Here is a 12,955-nt window from a genome sequence, read left to right as displayed (position 1 = left end):
TACTGCCTCATATAAAATCGACTATAATGATCATAATAATATTAAAGCAAACAGAGCTCTGGTATCAGACTAGTATCAGTATCAGCAGATATCCACGTTTGGCTATCGGGATCTAATCAGAAGTGAAAAAACGTGGATCAGTGCTCCCTACTGCGATGTAGGTGAGCAAGTTCTTGAAGCCGTCCCTCGGTCACACATCTGAAGTAAGAACACTTGAAGGTTCATGAATTGTGCTTCAATACTTGTTTTCAAGATATTTTAGTCACAAAAAACTGGATACGCATTTTGTCAGTTGTCCATCCATCCATCCATTGGCTACCGCTTTATCCGGGGCCGGGTCGCGGAGGCAGCAGTCTGAGCAGAGTTGCCCAGACTTCCCTCACCCCAGACACTTCCTCCAGCTCCTCCGGTGGCACCCCAAGGTGTTCCCAGGCCATAGAGAGACATAGTCCCTCCAGCGTGTCCTGGGTCTGCCCCGAGGCCTCCTACCGGAGGGACATGCCCGGAACACCTCCCTCGGGAGGCGTCCGGGGGGCATCCGAAATAGATGCCCGAGCCACCTCAGCTGGCTCCTCTCGATGTGGAGGAGCAGCGGCTCTACTCCGAGCTCCTCCCTGGTGACTGAGCTCCTCACCCTATCTCTAAGGGTACGCCCAGCCACCCTACGGAGGAAGCTCATTTCAGCCGCTTGTATCCGGGATCTGGTTCTTTCGGTCATGACCCATAGTTCATGACCATAGGTGAGGGTAGGAACAAAGATCGACCGGTAAATCGAGAGCTTTGCTTTTTGGCTCAGCTCCTTCTTCACCACGACGGACCGATACAACGTCCGCATAACTGCAGACGCTGCACCGATCCGCCTGTCGATCTCACGCTCCATCTTTCCCCCACTCGTGAACAAGACCCCAAGATACTTAAACTCCTCCACTTGGGACAAGGGCACTCCACCGACCTGGAGGGGGCAAGCCACCTTTTTCCGGTCGAGAACCATGGCCTCGGATTTAGAGGTGCTGATCCTCATCCCAGCTGCTTCACACTCGGCTGCGAACCGTGTCAGTGCACGCTGGAGATCCAGGCTTGATGGGGCCAACAGAACCACATCATCCGCAAATAGCAGAGATGAGATTCTGTGGTCCCCAAACTGGACCCCCTTTTGTCAGTTGTTTTCTACATTATTGAACTCTCTCATGCATCACTTTTGTGTCCTTTTTTTGGTGAACCCTGGTCACTGAATAATATCATTTAATGTTTGATACTACAATAAATGTTTGGTCTAAAACTACTCATTAATTCTCTAGTATTCTCTATTACATATAAAAATTATAACAACTGGAGAACTTCAAGCTGTTGTTGCACGATGTGCAGAAGCCATTGCCTAAGCAAAAGTGCAAAAGCCAATGTAACCCCCCCCCCCCCCCCCCCAGCAGCAGGCAGGTGATGAGGGAGACAGGGGGGACTACATCCTGAGCTGTTTTTCACGTTTTCTGCCATCCATCACAAGGGAAGAAAATTCTAAGATGATGCACCTGCAACACAAAATGTCGCATTTAAAAAAAATCTATTGTTATTTCTCTGATCATAATTTTAATACAACATGAAACTGTTTTTGTTTAACAATATATATTTCACGGGGTGCAGGACTAGTGCAACCCATGGCTCACTAGTCTGCTCAACAAGTGCGGACATTTTTTTAAATCTATCCCTGCTAGTTAAACTGTTACTGCTTGACTGCAGCACCTCAGAAGAGAACGTTAGCTTTAGCTCTCCCTTTTTTATTTTTGCATTCAGTCATTGGAAAACCACTGACGTTAGAAGACATTATTGAAACAGTCATCTCTACAGTCACAGGCTCAGAAAATCAACATGCATTGTGTGATATGTAGGCCACAGTGCAGACTCTTTCCTTTTCACCACTATTATATGTACTTAAATGAGAAGGCCTTGAGTTCTCTATGTGCTGCACAATATCGCAGATGTAAAGGAGTGACTCAGGAGAGATTTCAGTTCCAGAACAAATGAGAGGAAGAGCACACGCAGCAGCCTACGACTGAGGTAATGCCACACGTGTACTGTGGGTGGCGCTGTTGAGTGACTTTTACTTCCCTCCACAGCCATCAGTTTTAACTTATCTTCAGTAAGCACAGAAAATATGTTAATTCTTCTCTCAGGAGGTAATGAAAAGATTTAAATATTAGGACTCAATGCTTCACCTGGTGGTACAAACTGGTATCACTACACCGGGTGGGGTGCTTGTCATCACTCGCCTCAATAAATCCTCTGTAGAATCATTATTCATCATTATTCTTTTTCCAACCACCTGTTGAATATTTTGTACTTTTCTTCACAGGAGTATCTGAAACCTCCACAATTTCACCAAAGGCTAACGTGAGAATATTGAGAAATACCAAACCGAGGCAGTAATCGACCAGAGAGAAGGGTGTGTGTGTGTGTGTGTGTGTGTGTGTGTGTGTGTGTGTGTGTGTGTGTGTGTGTGTGTGTGTGTGTGTGTGTGTGTGTGTACACACACACACACACACACAAACGTTTATTTGAAGCTCGACTGGAGCTTTTCTATTTCCCTCTTTGTTTCCACGTCCTTCGGTTGCGCTCCAGTAGGAGCTGTCATATCGTCTCACATTTGGCCATGACAATAAGAGTCTCAGGTGTTGCCTGGGAACATCTTGTTGAAATGATGTCTATAGTTACAGAAAGGTTGTCGAGTCCTGCATGTTCTTTAATTATTTCTCCAGCGAAACTTGGAAAGTAATCCCACATGAGGGGATATTTTAGGATGAGTGTGCCTGAGCCAGCAAGCAGATGTCTGAGTATGATGACAGTAGTTATGTTTTTCACTTGCTGATGTCACTGAGCAAGCACTGCGGCTTCCAGTGCGCACCGGCAGGACGCACCTTGGCACCGAGTCACCGGCGGCGCGTCTTCCCTCTCCAGTTGTTCGGAAGCTCAGTTGAGGCGTTGAGGCACAATCTTGCACGAGAAAGAAGAGGAAAGTGACGGAAGGACCTACTCGACATTTGTAAAGGAACTTTGTGAACGCAGAGGTCTGCTGAATTGTGCGCTCTTGTCCTCGAGCGTGGAGCCCCTGCGCTCTCATCCATCCGCACGGACAGAACCGTCTTGTCACCCCGAACAGAAAGCGGCGTGGAGACCTCCAGCTGAGTCCCAGCACCGACCTGCCATGGACAGCAGCGTGGTGCGCATCTTCCGAGAGGAGCAATGCGCCACTGACCAGGCGGGAGACTGCGTCCCCAACTTCACCTGGCCGCCCGCCGCCGCCCTCTACAATGACACCCCCAACGGAACCTGGGACTCCGATCCCGAGCCCCTGTCCCCCATCATCCCCGTCATAGTGGCCGTGTACTCCGTGGTGTTCGTGGTGGGCTTGGTGGGAAACTGTTTGGTAATGTATGTCATCATCAGGTGAGCTCAGCTGCAACTCGAAGTGGCGTTACACAACAGGTTGTACAATAAACCACACACTTAAACATTATACTTTACCGCTCACGAGGAGAAACCTGAAATCAAGTTGTATTACTTTTGTCTTGATGTACTTCTTCAAATCTGCATTTACCCGATAGATGTATTTTTGTGTACCACCGCAGATTTCTTTCGAATAAATGTGTAAATGAACCTACTGGAAGGAAGGACATTTAAAACAATATAATTCTAACAAGGTTCCAGTTTTTTATTACTGTCGTTGTATCTAATTTCTTTCCTTTCATTTGCTAACATCAGATTGTTGTTCATCAACCATCAGTTATCACTGTTGTTAATTGATCCTTATGATAAGATCTGTTGTTTCTTTACATATTTCAAGGAAAAAATAAATTGAAAATACCTGAACATAATCAAGAAAGTTTAATGAAAATAAAGTTGCAATTCCTGTGTGTGTGTGTGTGTGCGTGTGTGTGTGCGTGTGTGTGTGTGTGTGTGCGCGCGCGCGTTAAAGAGCTCTCATTAGAAACAGCCCTGACTCTGAACATTATAACATCATAATCTGGTGGAATAATTTCATAAGCCCCTTGCACGCCTGAAGTAGCTTCAGGAAGGAGGTGTGGCTTTGTGGCAGAGGTGTGAATTTTTACCAAAACTCTCATCTTATTTGTAGAATATTTCAATTATTCAGTTATTCAGTTCAACTTTATTTATATAGCACCACAAACTAGTGAGGATGCTTAATTTATTGTCTTAATTAAACACAAGACATTTAGGTTACATCCTTATTCATTATTTCTATTAATTATAGATTATTTATAAGTAAATACATACAATGAAATTATTCACATTTTCCTTTGGTGTGCGTTTGCTGCTGTGTCAGTGACGGCACAGCAACAGTAAGAACCATGTTGTTTCCTTCCACAATTTCAGTATGTCCGAATTCTCCCTCCTATCTCCTTATCCATTGACTTTACCTTAACCCCTTGGATGACGTCACGGGGTTAAGAAAAGGTGTTAGGAGGCTTCCTAAAGTAGTTAGTGAAAGGCAATCACCTTGGTGTGGCAGTTGGACTGCGTTTTCACTTAGTGAAGTCATAATAATGCCACGGCAGTGCAAGTTAGTGGCGGGGAAAGAAAACTACAAGTTTCCCAACATGGACTACAAAAAGCGCATTTGGGTTTTAGAGGATTTAAAGTTGTTCAAGGCAGATCATTGCTGTGGTCACTTCCGTGATCAGCTCCTTTTTCTGACATCACGAGTTTTCCTGAAAGCTCTGACAAATGGGTCCCTTTAAATGTTGTCACCGCAAGGAATTTTAGGTCAGCATGACTCGCCTCATTTGCTAAAGGATGCATCAGTGTTTCCTCGGCGAAAGGAGGTTCTAAAGGAAGCAACAAGCCTCCTTTTCTTTGCTTATTGAGAATTCAAACAGTCCTTATAATGGCCGCTACACAAAACACTTCCGGGGTTCAGTGAAAGTCGATTGATAAGGAGTGAGGAGGGACTTTTTGGACTATCCCTTGTCCGCCTGTCTCACATAAAACCATGCGTCTTGTGCCACCACAGTGCAATACACCCTCGAGTGGTCAAAATAAAAAGTCTAAGTTAGACTAAAGGTGTGAGTATGCAGGAGATGGCGCCTACACACACAAACACTTTTCAACTGAAATTTAATAAATTGTTAACCACAGTTGTGTGTACTTTTTATTATTTCATTGATTCCTCACTTGTTGGTGAATGGTTGATTCATTGATTTACTCCTGAAAGAGAACCAAATTGTTGTATTAGTATGTTCTTTTAAAAGATAATGTTAATTTTTCAGGTTTATCTTAATAAATAAAATTACATTAATCACATATTGTATTAACACTATCATGTAAATTATAATACAGATATTGTTATATTCTATAGTGGCTAAAATACTTTGATTTGTTTCATTGAGTTAAAAAAATAATTTGTTTTGTTGAGAAATTCATACAGTGTCTTCTCATGGTCCCACATGGTAAGTTCTCTATGTTGGTTCAACAATGCCTCCTCAGACCGTCAGGCCTGCTGCGGGGGCGTCTCTATTGCGCCCTGCAGCAGGCAGCAAGCAGCTGGAAGCTGAGGAGAGAGACACCACTACACCCAGGCTCTACCATCGACAGACACTGAAGCCATCATCTCCTTCGTGCTCTCCTCACTGCAGATACACCAAGATGAAGACTGCCACCAACATCTACATCTTCAACCTGGCCGTGGCCGATGCCCTGGTTACCACCACCATGCCCTTCCAAAGCACCGACTACCTCCTCAGCTCCTGGCCCTTCGGAGATGTGGCCTGCAAAGTCTTCATCTCCATTGACTACTACAACATGTTCACCAGCATCTTCACGCTGACCATGATGAGCGTGGACCGATATGTGGCCGTGTGCCACCCGGTCAAGGCTCTGGATTTCCGCACACCCGTGAAAGCAAAGATCATCAACGTGATCATCTGGATGCTGTCGTCGGCCGTGGGGCTCCCCGCCATGGTGCTGGGCAGCACCAACACCAGTAACGGTACGTGAACGTTCTCTCCATCCTCTGGCACCAACTCCGTCGCCCTGAATGACCACAAGTTTCTCCTCCAAAGTCTGTGATTAGGATGCTACTCCAGATGGTAAAGCCATGACGCACATAGTAGGTCCTCATTTTCTAAGAATAGAGCACATCTTTCTCTTGTCTGCTCTCTGATAGGTGTGTTCACACTGGGACCGGGTCCAAAGCTCCACCAGAGAACCAGGATGAAGAACCTTCACTGCATCACACCACATCACTGCCACTTTCAACCAGCCTCCACTGTTAGCGCAAAGCTCTGCTCTCAATCATTCATATGGATTCATTTCAGCATTAATGGGTCTACTTTACTCTTCCTCTCAGAGGAGGAGCTTCATAAAACTGATGAAATCATGAAACAATCTGTTGTGGGGGGATTTGGTGTTTGTCATGTTTTCTGAGGCAAAAGGCACATTTATTAATAGAGCAGTAGTTAATCATGGGGAAAGTCACAGTGCTTTTCATAGAAGTAAAAGAAATACATTAAAACAAGGAATGAAGTATCTTGATCTCCAGATCCTTGTTTCCCACAGCCACTGACCATCAGTCACTTTGGGACCAGAGATACTTCATTTCATTTCATGGTACTCTTGTCATCAAGAGCATCTCTCCTTTTGGGAAACTCTCCTCATGCACTTGTGTCTCAATGGAGGTTCAATGAAAATTAAACTTTAACACTAATGTTAACCTTAACCCTGCTGTCACTAACCTTAACACTAATGTTAACCTTAACCCTGCTGTCATTAACCTTAACACTAATGTTAACCTTAACCCTGCTGTCATTAACTTTAACACTAATGTTAACCTTAACCCTGCTGTCATTAACCTTAACACTAATGTTAACCTTAACCCTGCTGTCATTAACCTTAACACTAATGTTAACCTTAACCCTGCTGTCATTAACCTTAACACTAATGTTAACCTTAACCCTGCTGTCATTAACCTTAACACTAATGTTAACCTTAACCCTGCCGTCATTAACCTTAACATTAATGTTAACCTTAACCCTGCTGTCATTAACCTTAACACTAATGTTAACCTTAACCCTGCTGTCATTAACCTTAACACTAATGTTAACCTTAACCCTGCTGTCATTAACCTTAACACTAATGTTAACCTTAACCCTGCCGTCATTAACCTTAACATTAATGTTAACCTTAACCCTGCTGTCATTAACCTTAACACTAATGTTAACCTTGACCCTGCTGTCATTAACCTTAACACTAATGTTAACCTTAACACTAATGTTAACCTTAACATTAATGTTAACCTTAACCCTGCTGTCATTAACCTTAACATTAATGTTAACCTTAACCCTGCTGTCATTAACCTTAACACTAATGTTAACCTTGACCCTGCTGTCATTAACCTTAACACTAATGTTAACCTTAACCCTGCCGTCATAAACCTTAACATTAATGTTAACCTTAACCCTGCTGTCATTAACCTTAACACTAATGTTAACCTTGACCCTGCTGTCATTAACCTTAACACTAATGTTAACCTTGACCCTGCTGTCATTAACCTTAACACTAATGTTAACCTTAACCCTGCTGTCATTAACCTTAACATGAATGTTAACCTTAACCCTGCTGTCATTAACCTTAACACTAATGTTAACCTTGACCCTGCTGTCATTAACCTTAACACTAATGTTAACCTTGACCCTGCTGTCATTAACCTTAACACTAATGTTAACCTTAACCCTGCTGTCATTAACCTTAACACTAATGTTAACCTTAACCCTGCTGTCATTAACCTTAACATTAATGTTAACCTTGACCCTGCTGTCATTAACCTTAACACTAATGTTAACCTTAACCCTGCTGTCATTAACCTTAACACTAATGTTAACCTTAACCCTGCTGTCATTAACCTTAACATTAATGTTAACCTTAACCCTGCTGTCATTAACCTTAACACTAATGTTAACCTTAACCCTGCTGTCATTAACCTTAACATTAATGTTCACCTTAACCCTGCTGTCATTAACCTTAACATTAATGTTAACCTTAACCCTGCTGTCATTAACCTTAACACTAATGTTAACCTTGACCCTGCTGTCATTAACCTTAACACTAATGTTAACCTTAACCCTGCTGTCATTAACCTTAACACTAATGTTAACCTTGACCCTGCTGTCATTAACCTTAACATTAATGTTAACCTTAACCCTGCTGTCATTAACCTTAACACTAATGTTAACCTTAACACTAATGTTAACCTTAACCCTGCCGTCATTAACCTTAACATTAATGTTAACCTTAACCCTGCTGTCATTAACCTTAACACTAATGTTAACCTTGACCCTGCTGTCATTAACCTTAACACTAATGTTAACCTTAACACTAATGTTAACCTTAACATTAATGTTAACCTTAACCCTGCTGTCATTAACCTTAACATTAATGTTAACCTTAACCCTGCTGTCATTAACCTTAACACTAATGTTAACCTTGACCCTGCTGTCATTAACCTTAACACTAATGTTAACCTTAACCCTGCCGTCATAAACCTTAACATTAATGTTAACCTTAACCCTGCTGTCATTAACCTTAACACTAATGTTAACCTTGACCCTGCTGTCATTAACCTTAACACTAATGTTAACCTTGACCCTGCTGTCATTAACCTTAACACTAATGTTAACCTTAACCCTGCTGTCATTAACCTTAACATGAATGTTAACCTTAACCCTGCTGTCATTAACCTTAACACTAATGTTAACCTTGACCCTGCTGTCATTAACCTTAACACTAATGTTAACCTTGACCCTGCTGTCATTAACCTTAACACTAATGTTAACCTTAACCCTGCTGTCATTAACCTTAACACTAATGTTAACCTTAACCCTGCTGTCATTAACCTTAACATTAATGTTAACCTTGACCCTGCTGTCATTAACCTTAACACTAATGTTAACCTTAACCCTGCTGTCATTAACCTTAACACTAATGTTAACCTTAACCCTGCTGTCATTAACCTTAACATTAATGTTAACCTTAACCCTGCTGTCATTAACCTTAACACTAATGTTAACCTTAACCCTGCTGTCATTAACCTTAACATTAATGTTCACCTTAACCCTGCTGTCATTAACCTTAACATTAATGTTAACCTTAACCCTGCTGTCATTAACCTTAACACTAATGTTAACCTTGACCCTGCTGTCATTAACCTTAACACTAATGTTAACCTTAACCCTGCTGTCATTAACCTTAACACTAATGTTAACCTTGACCCTGCTGTCATTAACCTTAACATTAATGTTAACCTTAACCCTGCTGTCATTAACCTTAACACTAATGTTAACCTTAACACTAATGTTAACCTTGACCCTGCTGTCATTAACCTTAACACTAATGTTAACCTTAACCCTGCCGTCATAAACCTTAACATTAATGTTAACCTTGACCCTGCTGTCATTAACCTTAACCCTGCTGTCATTAACCTTAACATTAATGTTAACCTTAACACTAATGTTAACCTTGACCCTGCTGTCATTAACCTTAACACTAATGTTAACCTTAACCCTGCTGTCATTAACCTTAACACTAATGTTAACCTTAACCCTGCTGTCATTAACCTTAACACTAATGTTAACCTTGACCCTGCTGTCATTAACCTTAACACTAATGTTAACCTTAACCCTGCTGTCATTAACCTTAACACTAATGTTAACCTTAACCCTGCTGTCATTAACCTTAACACTAATGTTAACCTTAACCCTGCTGTCATTAACCTTAACATTAATGTTAACCTTAACACTAATGTTAACCTTGACCCTGCTGTCATTAACCTTAACATTAATGTTAACCTTAACACTAATGTTAACCTTAACCCTGCTGTCATTAACCTTAACACTAATGTTAACCTTAACCCTGCTGTCATTAACCTTAACACTAATGTTAACCTTAACCCTGCTGTCATTAACCTTAACATTAATGTTAACCTTAACACTAATGTTAACCTTAACCCTGCTGTCATTAACCTTAACATTAATGTTAACCTTAACACTAATGTTAACCTTAACCCTGCTGTCATTAACCTTAACATTAATGTTAACCTTAACCCTGCTGTCATTAACCTTAACACTAATGTTAACCTTAACCCTGCCGTCATTAACCTTAACACTAATGTTAACCTTAACACTAATGTTAACCTTGACCCTGCTGTCATTAACCTTAACACTAATGTTAACCTTAACCCTGCTGTCATTAACCTTAACATTAATGTTAACCTTAACCCTGCTGTCATTAACCTTAACACTAATGTTAACCTTAACCCTGCCGTCATTAACCTTAACACTAATGTTAACCTTAACACTAATGTTAACCTTGACCCTGCTGTCATTAACCTTAACACTAATGTTAACCTTAACCCTGCTGTCATTAACCTTAACATTAATGTTAACCTTAACCCTGCTGTCATTAACCTTAACACTAATGTTAACCTTAACCCTGCTGTCATTAACCTTAACATTAATGTTCACCTTAACCCTGCTGTCATTAACCTTAACATTAATGTTAACCTTAACCCTGCTGTCATTAACCTTAACACTAATGTTAACCTTAACACTAATGTTAACCTTGACCCTGCTGTCATTAACCTTAACACTAATGTTAACCTTAACCCTGCCGTCATAAACCTTAACATTAATGTTAACCTTGACCCTGCTGTCATTAACCTTAACACTAATGTTAACCTTAACCCTGCCGTCATAAACCTTAACATTAATGTTAACCTTGACCCTGCTGTCATTAACCTTAACCCTGCTGTCATTAACCTTAACACTAATGTTAACCTTAACCCTGCCGTCATAAACCTTAACATTAATGTTAACCTTGACCCTGCTGTCATTAACCTTAACCCTGCTGTCATTAACCTTAACATTAATGTTAACCTTAACACTAATGTTAACCTTGACCCTGCTGTCATTAACCTTAACACTAATGTTAACCTTAACCCTGCTGTCATTAACCTTAACACTAATGTTAACCTTAACCCTGCTGTCATTAACCTTAACATTAATGTTAACCTTGACCCTGCTGTCATTAACCTTAACACTAATGTTAACCTTAACCCTGCTGTCATTAACCTTAACACTAATGTTAACCTTAACCCTGCTGTCATTAACCTTAACATTAATGTTAACCTTAACCCTGCTGTCATTAACCTTAACATTAATGTTAACCTTAACCCTGCTGTCATTAACCTTAACACTAATGTTCACCTTAACCCTGCTGTCATTAACCTTAACATTAATGTTAACCTTAACCCTGCTGTCATTAACCTTAACCCTGCTGTCATTAACCTTAACACTAATGTTAACCTTAACCCTGCTGTCATTAACCTTAACATTAATGTTCACCTTAACCCTGCTGTCATTAACCTTAACCCTGCTGTCATTAACCTTAACATTAATGTTCACCTTAACCCTGCTGTCATTAACCTTAACATTAATGTTCACCTTAACCCTGCTGTCATTAACCTTAACATTAATGTTCACCTTAACCCTGCTGTCATTAACCTTAACACTAATGTTAACCTTAACCCTGCTGTCATTAACCTTAACATTAATGTTAACCTTAACCCTGCTGTCATTAACCTTAACATTAATGTTCACCTTAACCCTGCTGCCATTAACCTTAACATTAATGTTAACCTTAACCCTGCTGTCATTAACCTTAACATTAATGTTAACCTTAACCCTGCTGTCATTAACCTTAACACTAATGTTTACCTTAACCCTGCTGTCATTAACCTTAACACTAATGTTAACCTTAACCCTGCTGTCATTAACCTTAACATTAATGTTAACCTTAACCCTGCCGTCATTAACCTTAACCCTGCTGTCAATAACCTTAACACTAATGTTAACCTTAACCCTGCTGTCATTAACCTTAACACTGATCAACCGATATACATATGATCACATGACCTGAAAGACAGATTGATTATGTCCTGTGAGTGTCTTGTCCACTCTCGAGTCTCTGTGTCTGTCTTGTCCTGTTGTGTCCCTGCCATTGACCTGACTGGGACTGTCTTCCTCTGACAGGTACTACAGAGTGTGCGCTACAGTTCCCTGAGCCCTACACCTACTGGGACACCCTGATGAAGATCTGCGTCTTCCTCTTCGCCTTTGTCGCCCCCGTCATCATCATCACAGTCTGCTACACGCTGATGGTGCTGCGTTTGAAGAGCGTGCGTCTGCTATCAGGCTCTCGAGAGAAGGACCGGAACCTGCGGCGGATCACACGCCTGGTGCTGGTGGTGGTCGCCGTCTTCGTGGTGTGTTGGACGCCAATCCACATCTTCATCCTGGTCAAAGCCCTGACCGCCAGCGTGCCCGAGACCACCACCGTCATGGCCGCATACTTCCTGTGCGTGGCGCTGGGCTACACTAACAGCAGCCTGAACCCCATTCTCTACGCCTTCCTGGACGAGAACTTCAAGAGGTGCTTCCGGGACTTCTGCTGCCCCGGGGCCAGGCCGCTCAGTGACGGTCAGGGGGTGAGTCGGGTGAGGAGCACCCTGCGAGACCACTCCTGCCCAGCTGACCCCCAGGGAGAGCCGAGGCGCGCCTGGCCAGTATGACTCGCCATGGACACGTCGTCCCTGCTCTATCAGAGCTGTGAGGACGAGCTGGGCGTGACTCAGATCACCACGGCTGTCTGAAACATGCCAGGAAGATAATCGTTTCATGTTGGTCAGTAGATTTGTGAGTCTGAGTTGGGCCTCTTCAGTCTGCTGGACAGCTGGACAGAGAGGGCCAGGCCTCATCAGTCTGCTGGACAGCTGGACAGAGAGGGCAAGGCCTCTTCAGGGCCACGCTTCACTACTTTACATAGGAATAAGCAGATTTCTCTTGTTTCTGTTTTGTTGCACAGCAAACAATCTGCTGAAACTTCTCTTATCTCA

At 42.1% G+C, this 12,955-nt stretch overlaps 1 protein-coding gene across 1 annotated transcript; it reads left to right on the top strand.

The window, feature by feature from the left end:
- Positions 1-3,313: 3,313 nt before the first annotated feature.
- On the top strand, positions 3,314-12,631 carry LOC308135580 (delta-type opioid receptor-like; the record flags this gene model as incomplete). The annotated part of the gene is made up of 3 exons (XM_080503631.1): positions 3,314-3,438; positions 5,646-5,998; positions 12,093-12,631. Exons 1-3 carry the CDS (start codon positions 3,422-3,424, stop codon positions 12,629-12,631), a joined length of 909 nt encoding a protein of 302 aa, XP_080359757.1. The 5' UTR covers positions 3,314-3,421.
- Between the last annotated feature and the right edge of the window lie 324 nt (positions 12,632-12,955).

Source organism: Blennius ocellaris (genome assembly GCF_963422515.1).
Source record: "Blennius ocellaris genome assembly, chromosome: 10".
Taxonomy (NCBI): Eukaryota; Metazoa; Chordata; class Actinopteri; order Blenniiformes; family Blenniidae; genus Blennius; species Blennius ocellaris.
The sequence above is the reverse complement of the archived record's forward strand: the minus strand, read 5'-3'. Positions and strand labels throughout refer to the sequence as shown.